The following is a 16,967-nucleotide window of genomic DNA, read 5'->3' as shown; positions in this document are numbered from 1 at the left end:
ACACTGTCCTGTTACTCATCAGGGCCCTTGCTGGGCAAGCATGAAAGAGCAAGACTGTCAACACTGAGGCCCTGAGGTTCAGGGAGGGAGGCCATCAGAAGCAAAAGAATATTTTCTTAGGTGCTAAATATGTGTGTAACAGATGGTGGTCAGTCACCCAAATAACTATGGGACAATCAATGAAAGACATGTGGTTCTTGTCAGGCTTGCCCAGTTCATGGACAGGAGCACCTGAGACATGGTGCTGTGGGTCAAGGTTGGCCACTGGAGAGCCAAGCAGATGCACTAGTAATCAGATCAATTTGTGGAGTAGTTGGACTGGAATAGGTCCTTTGAGCAATCTTCAGGACAATTCTGAAGAGGGAGAAAACATGATAGAGTATGATTGTCCCAGCAGGTGTGCAGTCATATCTGACTTCAGAGATGTCCCAATCATTTATATATACTTTTTCTTCTTTTTAGGTTCTTCAGCTGGGATCAGACATCCTTCCTCAGTATAAACAAGAAGCGCCAAAGACGCCACCACATATCATTTTACACTACTGTGCTTTTAAAACTACCTGGGATTGGGTGATTTTAATTCTTACCTTCTACACCGCCATCATGGTTCCTTACAATGTTTCCTTCAAAACAAAGCAGAACAATATAGCCTGGCTGGTGCTGGACAGTGTGGTGGACGTTATTTTTCTGGTGGACATCGTTTTAAATTTTCACACAACTTTTGTGGGGCCAGGTGGAGAGGTCATTTCTGACCCAAAGCTCATAAGGATGAACTATCTGAAAACTTGGTTTGTGATCGATCTGCTGTCTTGTTTACCTTATGACATCATCAATGCCTTTGAGAATGTGGATGAGGTAAGTTTTTTTTTGGTTTTGTTTTTGGAGTTTGGGGGATCAAATGTTTTGAAAACAAGAGAGTGAAAGGATTCCACAGATGATAAAATGTCATTTTCAGCGTGCCTGTCTCACTGATATTATTATGCATGTGCCATAAATTATAGCTAACTTTCTTAATAAACTTTTATCCATGTTTTCCCCATGATTGCTGGCTGAAAAAGTAAACTACTAGAAAAGTGGCTATGGTTGACAGTTATGATTGGAGGAATACGGGAGGAAGAGAAAGCTAGAGGAGGAGCAGGAGGAGCACAAGGATGAAGAAGAGGGGAAGAGGAGCAAGTGGAGGAGGAATAGGAAGAGGAGGGACAATAGGAGGAGGAAGACAAAAATGAAAGCATTTGGAGTCAAATATAGTTCACAGCCAGATGATGAGTTTAGGGAACAAAGATACATTGAAAAACAGCCGCTTCAGAAACTTCACACCATGACAAACCTCTGACTTCTTCACTCAAGGCACATGTGGTGGCAGTGTTAAGAGTTAACGTAAAAACCTATGTATCTTCATAAAGAAGTAGTTTTTGCATTTCTGTAGTTTGATTTCTGCTTTGGCTTTAAATTCCTTATGAATGCAATTGTAGGTAGAAAGTGTAATTGATGACTTCTGATGATTGACTTCACTCAAGGTTATGCTCTATGGTGTTTGTGAGAATAAGAATATATAAACCATGTCTGATCTTCAAATGTCTCTTCACTCATAGCTTCTTCTCTCTGGCTTAAGGGTGGATGACTTATAAATTACTATAGCAAGCTGGTGGAATGAAACCAATAATAAAACACAAATCAGGCAGCGTAAAATATGTTACTAAAATGTTTTAAAAATGATAAGGTTACCATGTTGCTTTTCCTAAAGATTCTACAGTGTCTTGTTAGACCACTCCATTGGACAATTCACCACTGGGCAGTTTTCACTGTGGTTGTTTACCCATGTGTGTTGGGAGTAGACCAAATCCTTTCTTTGATGACTTTGGAATAAATTTTCTCTTTCAGCCAACTACATTGATATTTAAACTTATTTTCCCCAAATTAAATGTTGACTTTTTATTTTGATACTGTACATGTAACTATTACTTTATGGAAAAATTGATGAATGATATCAATCCTCTAATTTTAGATTCTGCATACATCAAGCTGTTAAAAGTACATTTGTTTCTCTCAAAATTACCTTCTGGAGAAAATTAAAAGGTGTTGACTTTGATAATGCCAACAATAGGATAAAAGACAAGCATTAGTCCATTTTCCACATGGATTATTACATGAGCATATGATGATTTAAGTTACTTAGAACATAGGCATAAGCATTCTAATAAATTAATCAGTCATGTGTGGATTTGAATGAAATTGATCTAACAGAAGTAGAAAGAGGAATGATGGGCTCTGGAGTGTTTGGGAAGATGTTGAACTGAGACTGACAAAATTTCAGTCAGTCAGAAGGGTTGAGTTCAAGAGGTCTATTGTGCTATACACGATGACACAGTTAAAAATATACTAAAGAGGAATAGAGAAATCGGAAGAAATTGGACCAAAGCAAGACTTTTCTTAAAAAGTGCTAAAGACTGGGTTGATTTAAGAGAGTGGGGGGGTCTACTAGTCAAATTTGTGTTACTCTAACAAGATACCTAGACAGATTAGCTATAAATATACTGAATTCTTAAAAGTGCTGAAAGACTGGGTTGATACAAAAGAGCAGGGATCTACTTACTAGTCAAATTTGTGTTACTCTAACAAGATACCTAGACAGATTTGTTATAAAGGCAAGAGTTTATTCTGTTCATAGCTTTGGAAGTTAAAGAACAAGATTCAGAAGCCCCATTTCTTTGTGTCTCTGGTAAGAATTGGTGGGAGCACGTGGTGGTACATGCAGCCATGCCCTACACCAGAAAGATATATAAAGGGTATAGGCAGGCCCTCCAGTCCATTTTGAGGTGCACCCCCAGTGGCTTAAGTGCAATCCCTTAATCCCTATCTCCTAAAGACCCACAGTACCCCCTAAATCTTTGGGGGGTGGTCAACACCCAAACCATAGCAGGGAGTAAGTGTTCTCACCACAAAATCGATGATGGATAGAGGCAAGACGTATTAATTAGCTGTATTTAGTCATTCCACGATGTCTATATAAGTCATATGTACACCTTAAGTGTATATGTTTTTGCCGGTTGATAAAGAAGACAAAAGTGTGACTCAATCCACAGAAAAGAGCGTAAGTAAAGTCATTCCACAATAGTGAAATGTATCTATGATCACAAGCTTGATTGTGTCCTAACATACCAACATAGGTATATTACGTATATTAAAGGACACTTGATCTCATTCACCCTAAGGACAGTGTAGTGTAGCCTTACTCTGAGATCCCATTTTCAGTCTCCTGAAAGGTGAGAGCTATATTACAAACACCAGGTTGGTGAGTATGATGTCCCTGGAAGTCTGCTTCTCGTATTTCCCGTCACTGTACAGAGTGTGGGCAGCAATGTCCTCAGCCAAGCTCTGGCTTGGAAAGCCGGTTGCTTCCACTTATTTCTTGCTCAGAACTCACAAGTGTCGCCTTGGTCTCTTGAAGGTGGCCACAGTGGGAATCCTTACACCGTGGAAAGCATGAAGAGCAGGAGCTCAGGCCCCTCCCCCTTCAACCATTTGTGCAGCCGGTAGCTAGAAGCAGACAACACACCACTCAACACAGTTGTCCGAAGGTGGCTGTGTTTTGGGTCTGTTGCAGTTGAAGCCACGTTTTTCCCAAAGCTGCTCCCACCTGGTGACCAAGTATGCAGGGAGGCCTTTCATGAAAAGCGACCCTGGGACAACTTTGGTTTTGTTGATTATTTACTTTTGAGATTTCACGTTAACCGCCATGTCTCCTTTCCCTTTCCTCCTAGAGCCTCCCATACACCCACCCTCGCTCTCCTTCAAGTTCACAGCCCCTCTCTTCCCTCAGTTGTTATTGCTTGCGTATCTGCATTAGGACGGCCTTTGTTTCGGTGCTCTCTCTTTCTGTGCTGCATTCCGAACGCTCCTTTGCCAAATCGTCCGTTCACTCTTTTATGGTTGCCGGATCGGCGTTGTTTTGAAGTTTCACACCTACTTCCTATCCTCTGATTTGTCTAGCTCCCAGACATTTATCTTAGTCAAATTTTTGCACAGATTACTCTGGCTTGGCACCTGCTCCTTCCAGGACCTGAAAAGACAAAGTAGTGTGGGACGGGTCACTGTCACACATTGCTCCAGGGAGTGTAAACAGGTATAGCCTCCGTGAAGCACAGTCAGCAAGACCTTATGGAAAAAAGAACAGCTCTAGAGAGAATGACTTAAATTGTTTAGGAGATCTGTTTATTTGTTATATGGTGTTTCCAAGACATTGAGGAACACAACTATCTTCCCTCTGGGGTTTCAGCTTTAGGCTTCATTTTTGGCCTCTCATCCCAGAATCTGAGCTTTTATACCTGCTCCACTGCCATCAACTTTTTTCTCATATAGATAGGTCATCCTTTTGGTTCAATAAACATTGAGTGATCGTAGTCAATAGACTCTTCGTAGCTGAAGCAGCCGGCAGCATCCTGTGGTTACTTTTCCTTCTCTGCCCTTTCCGTTCTTCCCCAGGGTTGCTCATTTCTATGTACTTAACCGAAGTTGAAGTGTCAAGTTATCCATCCACGCCTGTTTAAATGTCCCCTTACTGTACCAATGTGAGAGCTATCATGGATTTAAACAAATGCTCTTCATTTTCCTGCCCGATCAAGAGTTTTTTGGCTTGCTGCAGTATTCTTGGCTTGAGGTAATTTTCCTTCAGGCATTTGGAAGATATGACACCACTGCATTCTACCTTTCCATGGTTCCCTTTAAGAAACTTGAAACCATTGTAGTTTCTGATCTTTTACATGTGACTTGTTTTTCCTTTGCAGAGGTTCAATGTGTCTACTGTGTCCCAAGATTTAGAAACTGTCTGATGAATATGCCTTAGCATGGGGCTCCTTTCATACATTTTCATAGATATTGACAAAGTGGCCTTCTTCCATCTCAAAAAGCGTGTTTTATAATTTATTTTATGATGTTATCTCCCTCTTTTCTGTTTTCCCCCATTTTCTCCCTTCTGAGACACTTTTTGTTTAAATACATTGAACAAGCCCTGTAATTTCCCTGTTTATTCTCAGCTGCTTTCCAAACCATCATCTTATTGCTGCATTCTGGAAGATTTCTTTATCAGTATTTTCTAACTTTCGTTGACCACGATAATGCTTTTTTGCCTGACACTAATGCAGCTAAATTTGCTTTTGCATCACTTGTGTGCACTTAGCATGTATATTGCTATATTTAATGTTCTGTAACTGTAGATTATTACATTCAATGTATATTTTATGAAGACTAGATAGATTCTAAGAGTGTTCACACTGTGCAGTTTAATTTATTCATATTTACTGTGATTAAATACACCCTGACTTATTTAGAGCATTGTATTTTCCATTTTACATGCTTTTCTTTTTTGTGTTTCTTCCTTTGTACTTTACACTCTTCTGTGTGAACTGAGGTTTCTCTTAGTTCACTGAACCCTTTCTAAAGGATTGAATATATCCCTTTTAATCTATGACTCTTACATTTTTTACATCAGCATTTGGCTTAAATCCTAAAGCTTGTGAGAATCTTTACCTCTCTACCAAATAACACAAGGACTTCTGTTTATCTTCTGTAATGTTTTAAAGACTTACTCATCCTATTATTTTATACTCATGAGTATTTTGCCTGCATGTACACATGTACACTACAATGTTTGCACCTGGTACCTATAGGTCAGAAGAGGACATCAGATGCTATGGGATTGGAGTTGCAGATGGTTGTGAGCCACTATATGGTTGCTGGGAATTGAACCTGGGTCCTCTGCAAGAGCAACATGTGCTCTTACCCACTGAGCCATCTTTCCAGCCCCTGTTCACTTCCTTTAAAATTAATATACTATATTTTGGTTCCACATTCTTATTTGTTTTCTCCTCCAATTGTGTTAATCTTTTACCTTGTTGTCAGTACAGTCTACATGTCCATCTCTTTCCTTCTTGCACTGTATTCAACACATGCCTGCCCGCCTTCCCCCCCCCCCAGCTTTTGAAGATTTGGCTCTCTGTTAACCGTTCATATCATAGCATCCAGCTTTCTCTTTCAGGAAGCTTTCTCTTTCTTTGCATCCATCTCAAAACTTCCATTCAGCACCTTCATATTTCATCTTCACTGTGCACATGTATGCACATTAATGTGGTTAAAATTATTTTAATTTTATTAGTAGTCTTTGGATGATCTGGAATCTTCTGCCTAGTCTAGGACATGCTTTCTTTTCAGTCTTGCCTTTCTTTCTCACAAGGCGGTTACAAGGAATAGGTGTGAAAAGACACTAATGTGTTTCACTTGAAAGATTCTGCAAGTCTGAGGGGCAACTGTTATTTCATTTGTTGGGTTTCCTATGTATGATTTTAGTGTAAATCATGGGGTGGTGAAGAATATATCCTCATCGTATTTCTTCCTTGCATGGATGTGCACTGATGACATGAACAGGGTGGTTGCTGAGGTCTCGGTGAATTCTACAATGACTTAAATAAAGATGGAGCTTTAGCAGGAGGAACCACACCAGCAACTGAGGGCTGGGGAATAAGAGAGAGTATGAGTCTGAAAATTCCGGTTTAATCTTTTATTTCTATACGTGTGCAGAATGACTTTAGGCAGCTTAGTGATACTTTATTTTCAAGACTCTTGATATGCTCTCTGAAGATAAATTAGATTTATTAGAAATTTGTGAACTGGATACGTGATTTTTAAAGAAAACTATGAGGCAGAAAAGACAGAACCCATTACAGAAAGCTTCTGGTCTGAAAATAAGGAATATAATTTTTCTAAAAATTGTAAATGGAAGATAAAAGATATTCTCTCATGAATCCTAAGAATAGAATCAAGCTCATTTGTAGTGTGCATTTGAACCAGCGCTAGGGGTCTAGAAGTACTTGATTTGGGGATGTCAGGAGAGCTGGTGTAAATAAACTACACAAAGATTGTGTCTGTAGACAACACACTGGTCAGTAGCAAGGGGACTATAGGGATGGGATGATGGTATGTGATATAACTACAAGGTAAGCCTGAAAAATGGGTCAGGACAAGGGAAAATCAGGAAAAAGACCACGCATGCACTGATGCTAAAGGGAAGTTGGAGGAACTGATAACGGCTAAGTGGAAGTGGATAAAATTTTTAATTTTTAGAAAACTCTTTTTGAAAACAGTGTCTGCATTATTATTTGTTTACAATTATGCTTGTCAAACTGCCACATGCAGATTTCATGTTACCTCATACATTTAAATTGTAATTTTACCTTTAGTTATCATAATAAGATTTTAGAATCCAGAAAGGGGTAATCATGCTTGTAGTTGCTAATGAGTTTTGTCAGACTCGAAGCTTTCTGTCCCTTTTGCTGCTTCAGATCTTCTGCTGGGAAATGCAATGGTGGACGCCATTATTTACACAACTGACCTGCTATTATTTTTAAAATTAAAACAGATCATTGAATGCAATGTTTGAGAGGACCGGGAAGGGATTGTATTCCGTTTTCTCTGTATTAGTTCTTCTGCCATTAACTCCTAATAGTCATTGTACACTGTACTGTGCTGTAGGAGCTATGTTTAAACAAATAAGTACTATGTGCTTCTTTCCTCCCCACAAGAGTCATCTTCATTTTCCTAGACAGTTTGTCTCCACTTTCATGTCATATGAACATACAGGATTTTATGTATGTATATAAAACATAAGAGCCATAAATAAGATAAAACACACAATATTTGTCTTTATGAGCTGGCTCAATTAACTTAATATGGCTATTCTCAATGCCTCCATTTTTTTTCTAAAGGATATAACCTTGTTCTGTATAGCTGAAACAAATTTCATGTGTTCATGTACCATGTTTTCCTTACCGGTTGGTTCCTCTGTTGTTGGACACTTGAATTGATTCTGTAATTTAACTGCTGTGAATAGTGAGGATGAAATGAACATTTATGTACAAGCTTCTCTTTAATATGTTGAATTGAAGTCCTTTGGGTATAGCTTGGTCATATAGGAGATCTATTTTTAGTTTTTTGCAGAAACTTCAGACTGATTTTCATGGAGGCTGGACTAGTTTACATTTCACTAGCATTGTGAAAGGGTTTCCTTTTGTCCACATCCTCACAATATTTGTTATTTTTTTTCTTGATGACTACCATTCTGGGTAGGATGAATTAAACTTCAGTGTTGTTTTGATTATTTCTCTGATGAGGCTGAATATTTTTTCAAGTGTTTATTGGTCATTTGTATTACATCTTTTGAGACCTATTTCATTAGCTGATTTATTTATTGTGTGATTTGAATTTTTCTTATTTAGCTTTGTGAGTATATATATATGTAATATATATATTTATATATATTCATATCTTCAGTACTAGTCCCTTGTTATATGTATAGCTAGCCAAGATTGCTCCACTCAGTACTAGGAATATTTAGGTTATTAATTTTTTGGTTTTATGAGTAGAAGCTTTTAAATTTTGAGATTCCATTTGTCAATTGTTAACATTATTTACAGAATGACTTGGAGCTTTATTAAGAAAGTCCTTGCATGTACCTGAATTTTGAAGTGTTTTGCCTAATTTTTTAAATCAGCTTTCAAGTTCCAACTCATACATTAAGGTCTTTGCTCTATCTGGAGTTGAGTGAGAGAGAGGGAGGGATCTAACTTCATCCTTCTACATGAGGAGATGCAGTTTTCCTAACATCAGTTGTTAAAGAGGCTCTTCTCCCCATATATTTTTGGCATATTTGTCAAATGAAAAACAACAACAACAACAACAACAACAACAAAAACCCCAGAAGACCAGGGAGTTTGCTGTGAAATTGTGTCTTCTAGTTAATATCAGAAAGAAGTTACACACTAATGTCTCACCAATATGAACCCCCAAATGTGAGCCAAACAAGGGTGATCCCAGTGAACATGCCAAGATGGATGGAAAATGTTCATGAGACCTCAATGTACATCAAGAACAATAGGCAACAGAGGAAAGCTGGGAACAGGAGAGGTGGTCTTCCCGAGGGAAGAGCACATTAATTGGTTGTCTAATGCCAAAAGGTCAGACCTAAAAACATACAAACAAGGGACACTATAAGGACTCAATAGGATATATATATATATTCCCACACATGTATTCGCATATAATATATGCATGCAATAACAATTAGCAAATAAAGAGGCCATAAATTTGAAGAAGAGTGGTGAGGGATATATGAGTTTGGCAGGAGGAAAGGGAAGGAGAAAATGTTGTAATTGTACCATAATCTCAAAAATATTATGTGGTTGAAGCTATGGAGGGTTTACATCTGGGTCCTTTGCTGAGTTCTATTGATCAACATCTCTACTTTTATCTAAAACTCTATTCTGATTATTATTATTTTTTTTTACTATGGTTCTGTAGTTTCATTCAAAATCAGGATGATGGCACTTTTAGCATTGTTCCTTTTCCTCAGGATTGCTCTGGATCCTGGGATCTTTTGTGCCTACATGTGAATTTTAAGATTTTTTTCTTTCTGTTTCTTTAAAAATTGGCATTGGAACTTTGATGGGGATTTTATAGATTGGTAGATTGATTTAACTTTATTAAATCAGTGGCCTAGCTTGGTTTGTTTCCAACAGGTTGGTAAGTTGTAAGTTACAGGAATTTATTGTTTTCGTTCTAAAGGTTGTAAACACAGGGTGAAGGGATTAGTGTGTGTGTGTGTGTGTGTGTGTGTGTGTGTGTGTGTGTGTGTGTATGTGTTTAGGTGGTGGTGAAGGTCTTATTGCAGTGTCTCACACAGTAGAAGGTTGGGGACACTGACTTGCATATGTGACATTAGTTATTCATGAGATGGAGCACTCAGGAACTAAAAGCCTCCCATTAGGTATCCTTTCTCAACATTGATGCATTGAGGAATATATTTCAACATGTAGGGGACAAATCACTGAGCATTGCTCAGTCCTTTCTGCTATTTCCCAGTGGATGACACCATATTGACATTCACTCTTAAGAAGTTTCATAGCTAAGCTTTTAAGGATGTTTATAGCAAAATTGAGGAAGTCATAGCAAAATTGAGGGAGAAGTAAAGAGGTTTCCTATTGTAGGAATCTTAAATGTTCTTATTAACAAAATCAAACCTGAGGCCAGTTATTGGGGTGAATGCTGGAAGATCAGAGAAGCAGAACAAGCCACAGCTACCTCACCTGTCAGTTCCTCAGCTGATCCTGTTTCCTCAGACTGGAAACCTCTGTGTCCTCATCCAGAATGAATCTTAGCTGAACCGCTGCTCCAAACCTAAAAGCTTAACCAGCCAAATGCTTCTAGTTCCTGGTCTTCACACCTTATATATCTTTCTGTTTTCTCCCATCACTCCCTGGGATTAAAGGCATGAGTCACCATGCTTGGCTGTATCCTTGAACAGATGGATTTCTGCCTCTGGAATGCTAGGATTAAAGGCATGTGCTACCACAGCCTATCCTCATGTTTAATATTGTGGCTGTTCTGTCTCTGACCCCAGATCAGTTTATTAGGGTGCACAATATTTTGGGGGAACACAATACCAACACATTTTTCTGTACATTCATCCCCTTATACATACAGATTCATCCACTGTCAGAGTCCCACACCAGCATGTGCATTTATTACAATTGGTCAACTTGGATGGGCACACATACAAATACTTGCCTCCGACACATAAAGAGTTATTACTATAACTAAAGTGACCTCAATGTTCTTCTTTTACTGTGATTTGAAGATGGACTCTCTCCCCTTTAACTCAGTATGAAATTTAATCCTTATTATGAAATTGTAAGAGGTGGATTCAGATAAGACATTTTAGAGGTGATTAGGGCTCTGCCTTGTGAGTGGACTGATCTACTTATGGGACAAACAGATCACTGGATTTTCTGAAAAGTAGGCCTGTGATCAGCAACCGTTTGGGTAGGTCTCTTGTATACTCCCTGGCCCTTGCCTGGTGATGCCTTGAGCTGCCTTAGGAAATCTAGCAAGACAGATTTCATAAGGTATGTCCCTTAAACCTTGGACCAGAGGCACAAACTCAAATAAACATTTTTATAAAATGCTAAGTAAATTGTATTGTGTTAGCAACAGAAAATAGACTTAGATATATTTGTTACTCCTCCCCCACCCCGACATGCTTTATACTTTCTGTTTTTAATTCCAAGTATGTGATCCATTTTGAGTTAATTTTTGTGAAGGGCACTGACAGTGGCCAAGTACTATCTTTCATTTCTTTTATTTTTCCTTTAATTCTTCTCTCATACATTACATCCTAATTGTAGTTTGTCCTCCCTCCACTCTTCCCAGTCCTTCCCCCTACCTCCCCTCTCACCCAGATCCACTCCTCCTCCATTTCACTTAAATAACAACAACAACAACAAAAACAACAACAGCAGGCCTCCTAGGGATAACAACTGAACGCCACATAACAAGTTACAATAAGACTAAGCATAAACTTTCATATTAAGGCTAGATGAGGCAACCTAGTAGGGGGAAAGGGGTCCCAAGAGCAGGCAAAAGAGTCAGAGACACTCCCCCTCTGCCAACCCACTTCTATTTTTAGGAGTCCCACAAGAACACTTAGCTACACAACCATAGCACATATGCAGAGGACCTAGCTCAGATCCATACAGTGGTCCTTGATTGCCTCTGGCGTCTCTGATCCCCTATGAGCCCTGCTTAATTGATTCTGTGGGATGTATTCTCTTGGTGTCTTCCACCCCTCTGTTTCCTGCACACCACTCCCCCAACCCTGTCTTCTGCAGGGTTCCCCTGGATCCCCCTAGTGTTTGGCTGTGGGTCTCTCTCTGCTTCTGCTCCCATCGGTTGGTGGATGACACCTCTTTGATGACTACTGGGTTAGGCATGGATCTATGAGTATGGCAGAATATCATTAGTAGTAATTTCATTGAATTTTTTCCTCAGTCATGTTTGGTTCTATCCTGGGTCTTTGGGTTGTCAAGCTTCTGGTTCTTGGTCATCCAGGCAGTGTCAGGCATGGGCTGTCTTTTGTGGCATGGGCATCAAGTTATAGCAGGCATTGGTTGGCTACTCCCAGAATCTCAGTGTCACCGTTACCCCAGCACATCTTACAGGCAGGACAGGTTGAATGTTTTGTGGCTGGTTTGGTGTCCCAGACCCACTGTTGGAAGCCTTGCCTGGTTACAGAAGATGGACAGTTCAAGCTCCATATCCCCCATATACTAGGCATCTTAGGATCATTCTTGAAGATTCCAGGGAGTTTCCACTACAGTAAGTTTCCATATTGCCCCAAATGTCCCCCAATTTCAGTCATCTTACCTCCCACCACCTGATCACTCCTGTTCCCATCCCACCTGCCTCCAGTCTACTCTTAAAACCTATTCTATTTCCCCTTCTTGGAAGATCCATGTGTCTCCTCCTTGAGCCTTCCTTGTTACTAAGCCTTTCTGGATCTGTGGATTGCAACATGAGTATCCTTTAACTAACAGCCAATTTCTACTTAAAGATGAGTACATATCATGTTTGTCTTTTGGGGTCTGGGTTACCTCACTCAGGATAATTCTTTTATAGTTTTATTCATTTGCCTTCAAATTTCATGATGTCATTGTTTTTAATAGCTGAGTAATACATCACTGTATAAATGTACCACATTTTCTTTATACATTCTTCAGTTGAGGGACATCTAGGTTATTTCCAGTTTCTGGCTATTATGAATAAAGCCACTATGAACATAGTTGAGCACAAGTCCTTTAGGTATATGACTAAGAGTGGTATAACTGGGTCTTGAGGTAGATTGATTCCCAATTTTCTACAGAATTGCATATTGATTTCCATAAGGCTGTCCAACTTTGCACTCCTACTGGCAAAGAAGGAGTGTTCCCCTTGCTCCACATCCTCAACAGCATGAGCTGTCACTTGTGTTTTTTATCTTAGCCATTCTGACAGGTGTAGGATGAAAGAGAACACCCATAGCGCAGGCCCTAAGATGAACAATCAATAAATGGGACCTCATGAAACTGAAAGGCTTCTGAAAGGCTAAGGACACTGTCAATAAGACAAAACAACAGCCTACAGAATGGGAAAAGAGTTTCATCAACTCCACATCTGACAGAAGGCCAACATCCAAAATATATAAGGAACTCAAGAAACTAGACAGCAACAAACCAAATAATCCAATTTAAAAATGGGGTACTGATCTAAACAGAGAATTCACAACAAAGGATTCTCAAATGGCTGAGAAATACTTAAAGAAATGTTCAACATCCTTAGACATCAGGGAAATGCAAAGTAAAACCACTTTGAGATATCTTTTGTTCTTTGCATGTGGATACATATTGTTCTACTTCCATTTGTTGAAAATTAAAAACAGTAACAACAACAACAACATGTTACAATGTTCTACTTTGTTCCTTTGTCAAAAATCAGTTGGGCCGGGCATGCACACCTTTAATCCCAGCACTTGGGAGGCAGAGGCAGGCACATCTCTGTGAGTTCAAGGCCAGCCTGGTCTACAAAGCTAGTTCCAGGAAAGGTGCAAAGCTACCCAGAAAAACCCTGTCTCAAAAAACAAAAACAAACAAACAAAAAAATCAGTTGAGTAATTGTGAGTATTTCTGGGCTATTCGTTCTGCTGTATACATTTGTTTGTCTATTCTTTTACCAATCCCATGCTCTCTTGATTGCTAGAGCTTTATAGCAAGCCTTATAACTGGGTAGCACCCTTTCTTCAATAATATGTTGAATATTCCATTTTACCTCTCCATATATAATAGAGAATTATTTTGTTGGTATTCACTAAAAATTTATGGTTATATTGATTGGAATGTTGTCTTATTAATAGTTCGAATTAGGAAGAATTAGTATGTAGGTAATAGTGAGTGTTACTATTCATAAACATGGGATATATCTTCATTTTTGGTATCCTTTTTTGTGTATGTGGCATATGTATCCATGCACATTCACAAGTGTGTGGGCATACATGTATGTGCTGGTATACATGCAATTGTGTGTGATTGTGTGTGAGCATGTTTGTGGCAATCAGAGGTTGTCATTGGATGTCTTTTACTATTTCCTTCCACCTTATATTTTGAGGAAGAGTTTCTTGGTTGAACTCAGATCTCCGTGATTTGACTAGTCTAGCTAGCCATCTTGTTCCAAACAGAAATTCTCTTCTGAGTACTGGGGTTATAGGTCAGCTCCCATACTTGCCTACTGTTCATGTGAGAGCTGGGGACCTGAATGCTAGCCCTCATGCTTTGATGTCAAGAACTTTAACTACTGAAGCATCTCTCTAGCCCCCATTTTTGGCACAGTTTCTACAAATTTTGTATATTTTCTCACATAGATCTCATGCACATTTTTATATTTATATTTGCATACTTCATTTTTGTGGGAAGTAACATAGTGTTGTGGTTTAAATGTGAAGTCTCATGTGTGCACTGTTGATTTACAGGAGTATAGTTGCCTATTTAATATTTAACTTTATTTCCCTTACTTTTCAATTAATATACCATTTTTCCCTCTTCTTGTCTTCTTGAATTAGTAGGGATTTCTATTATGATGTTATACAAAAGTAGTGAGATGGGGAGGCATATTTATTTTGTTCTTGATCTTAGTGGAAAAAACAGGTTTTTTTGCTGTTAGGTATGATATTTATTGTAAGGCTTCTTTTAAATTGAAGACATGTATATACTCTTTCCTTTTCTTTTTTCTCCGTCTCCTCACCCCACACCCCCGAGACAGGGTTTCTCTGTGTAGCCCTGGCTGTCCTGGAACTCACTCTGTAGACCAGGCTGATGTATATATTCTTAGTTTGTGTTTCATGTTGTCCAATGCGTTTTCTAGATTAATTGTTATGATCATGCAAATTCCCTTTTTGGTGGTTTGTCTTTCAAATGTTGAATCAGCTTTGCAATCTTGGCATAATTCTACTTAGTCACTGTGTATAATGTTTTAATCTACATTGCTAGATTCCATTTCCCAATATATTGTTTAGGGTTCTGTATTTATATTCATGAGAGACATTAATCTATAGTTTTCTTATAATGTCTTTAGCTTTGTTGTTAGGGTATCAGTGGTCTCATGACGTGCCAAGAGTATTCTCTCTGCTTTTATATTTTGGAAGTTGTAGAGAATTGGAGCAGTTTCTTTCTTGAATGTCTGAGAGAATCCACTACTGAACCCATATGAGCATGATACATTCTCATTGTAAAGGTTATTATTCACTAGTTTTATTTAATAGATACATTCTTATTTAGATGGACTATTTCTTCTTATATGAGTTTTAACAGATAACGTTTTCTCATTTCTGTACAGTTGTCAAATTTATTGTCATAGAGTTGTTCATAATCTTCTTTAGACATGTTTAGAATATTTTTGAGATTTTAAATTTGTGATGGTGTTATCTAACGTGTCTTCATCCTCCCTTCTCCTCTCTACCTTCTCTTCCCCTTCTTTCTCTTTCTTCTTCTCCCACTCAATTTTTGTTCAGTGAGTTAGGAACTTATTATATTGATATTTTTGAAAAAACCAACTGTTTGGCTTTATTAATTTTATTGATTTCTTATTTTCAACTACATCACTTTCCATTCTAATTAAAACTATTTCCTTTATTCTTATTTGTGACTTTATTTGTTCTTGCATTTCTAGGAAAGCTAGCTTTAGAATCTTTCTTTAGTTGTAACTTTTTCATTTCTCTCTACACACTGCCTTCATTATGCCCCACAAATGGTGTCAGGCTGTCTTTTCATACCCATATTGTTCAAAATAGGCTTAATTTCTCTTTCAAATTCTCCATTGACATAGATGATATTTACAAGTGTGTTACTTAATTTCCCAGTACTTGAGACATTTTCTAGATACTGCTTTTTAGTTTAACCCTGTTGTCATCCACATGGCTTCTTTTCTGCTGCTTTTAGCAACCATAGGTGTTCTAATGATGATTTGTATTTTACATTTGTATTTTGATGAATAAAATATTCCTGATTCCCTCACTTTGATCTTATACTTAAAAAATAATTGAAATCATACAAAGATCTTTAAATATTGAAGAATTAGGCATTCTGTGGTTTCTGAAGGAACTGAAGGCAGACCTCATGCTTACTCAAGGTAGAGACCCTTCCTAACTGAACATCTATTTTCAATTCCTTCCTAACTGCTATTCAGTTTCTACGTAAGTGCTATTCTGTTGAGACATTACAGTTCATGTTTCCTTAGAATATGCACTTCTTGTTAATTATGGGAGTGAATGGTTAGGAGGAAATCTCTCATAGATAAGGTGGGGTTCCTTGGTTTTTGGTTACTGTGCTCACATCTCTGATGAGTTCCATCCCATGCATAGTCTTATCCTCACATGCAAAAAATGTTGCAGTTTTATTGGCCAGATCCCCCACTCCCTTCCTGTGATTGGCCGCCTTGAGGTTTAGGTGGTACTTCCTACTGAGAATTGCAGGGCATTTAGTAAAAGATGATCATACTAGAGTCTCTGAATGGAAAAGCTCCCAGATTTCAGTTCGAGAGAAAAATGACTTCTACACCATCAATCGCAGTGATGAAAGTGGGTTCAGAGTGAAACTCAAAGGGTAGGAAAGGTTTGGAGTTAAAGTCAGCCTTTGGTTCCAAACTGGAATGTGGTGGCTATGGTCAGAGACTTTCTGTTCCTTGTGTCTACTGGTTGGGTAATACACAGATTTAATGATAGACATTCTTCTTATCTTTGAAATTGAGCAATGTTGCAGGCCCGTGTTATTTTGCATGAGTTTTCCACTGAGACAAAGCAGTCTGTCTACTGAGGGAATTAGCTCTGAGAGAATAGGAAATCGCAAGTAATGAGGCACCTTTATTTGATTTTTCTGCTTACATAAGAAGACACTTTTGTCTGTTCTGATCTTCATTCATGATGAATGCTTCCTGTCTTTGAGCTTTGGGGTATGATTCTGAAATGAAGGCAAGGGAGAGTTGAAATACATCGCTAGCTGCTTGCTGTGTGTGAAAACTGTACCTTAGCCATGTGGATGTTTGTGTAGAAGTTGTTC

General features: G+C 38.5%; 1 protein-coding gene across 1 annotated transcript in view; it reads left to right on the top strand.

Moving 5' to 3' along the window:
- Window positions 1-16,967, top strand: part of Kcnh5 (potassium voltage-gated channel subfamily H member 5) — a 303,831-nt gene that overhangs the window by 56,963 nt on the left and 229,901 nt on the right. Inside the window, exon 6 of the mRNA XM_036205975.1 lies at window positions 463-855. Coding sequence (XP_036061868.1) covers window positions 463-855 — 393 coding nt within the window. The remainder of the gene's footprint in view (window positions 1-462; window positions 856-16,967) is intronic.

This window comes from Onychomys torridus, chromosome 14 (assembly GCF_903995425.1).
Source record: "Onychomys torridus chromosome 14, mOncTor1.1, whole genome shotgun sequence".
NCBI classification, from domain to species: domain Eukaryota; kingdom Metazoa; phylum Chordata; class Mammalia; order Rodentia; family Cricetidae; genus Onychomys; species Onychomys torridus.
This window is presented reverse-complemented; position numbering and strand designations above follow the sequence as displayed.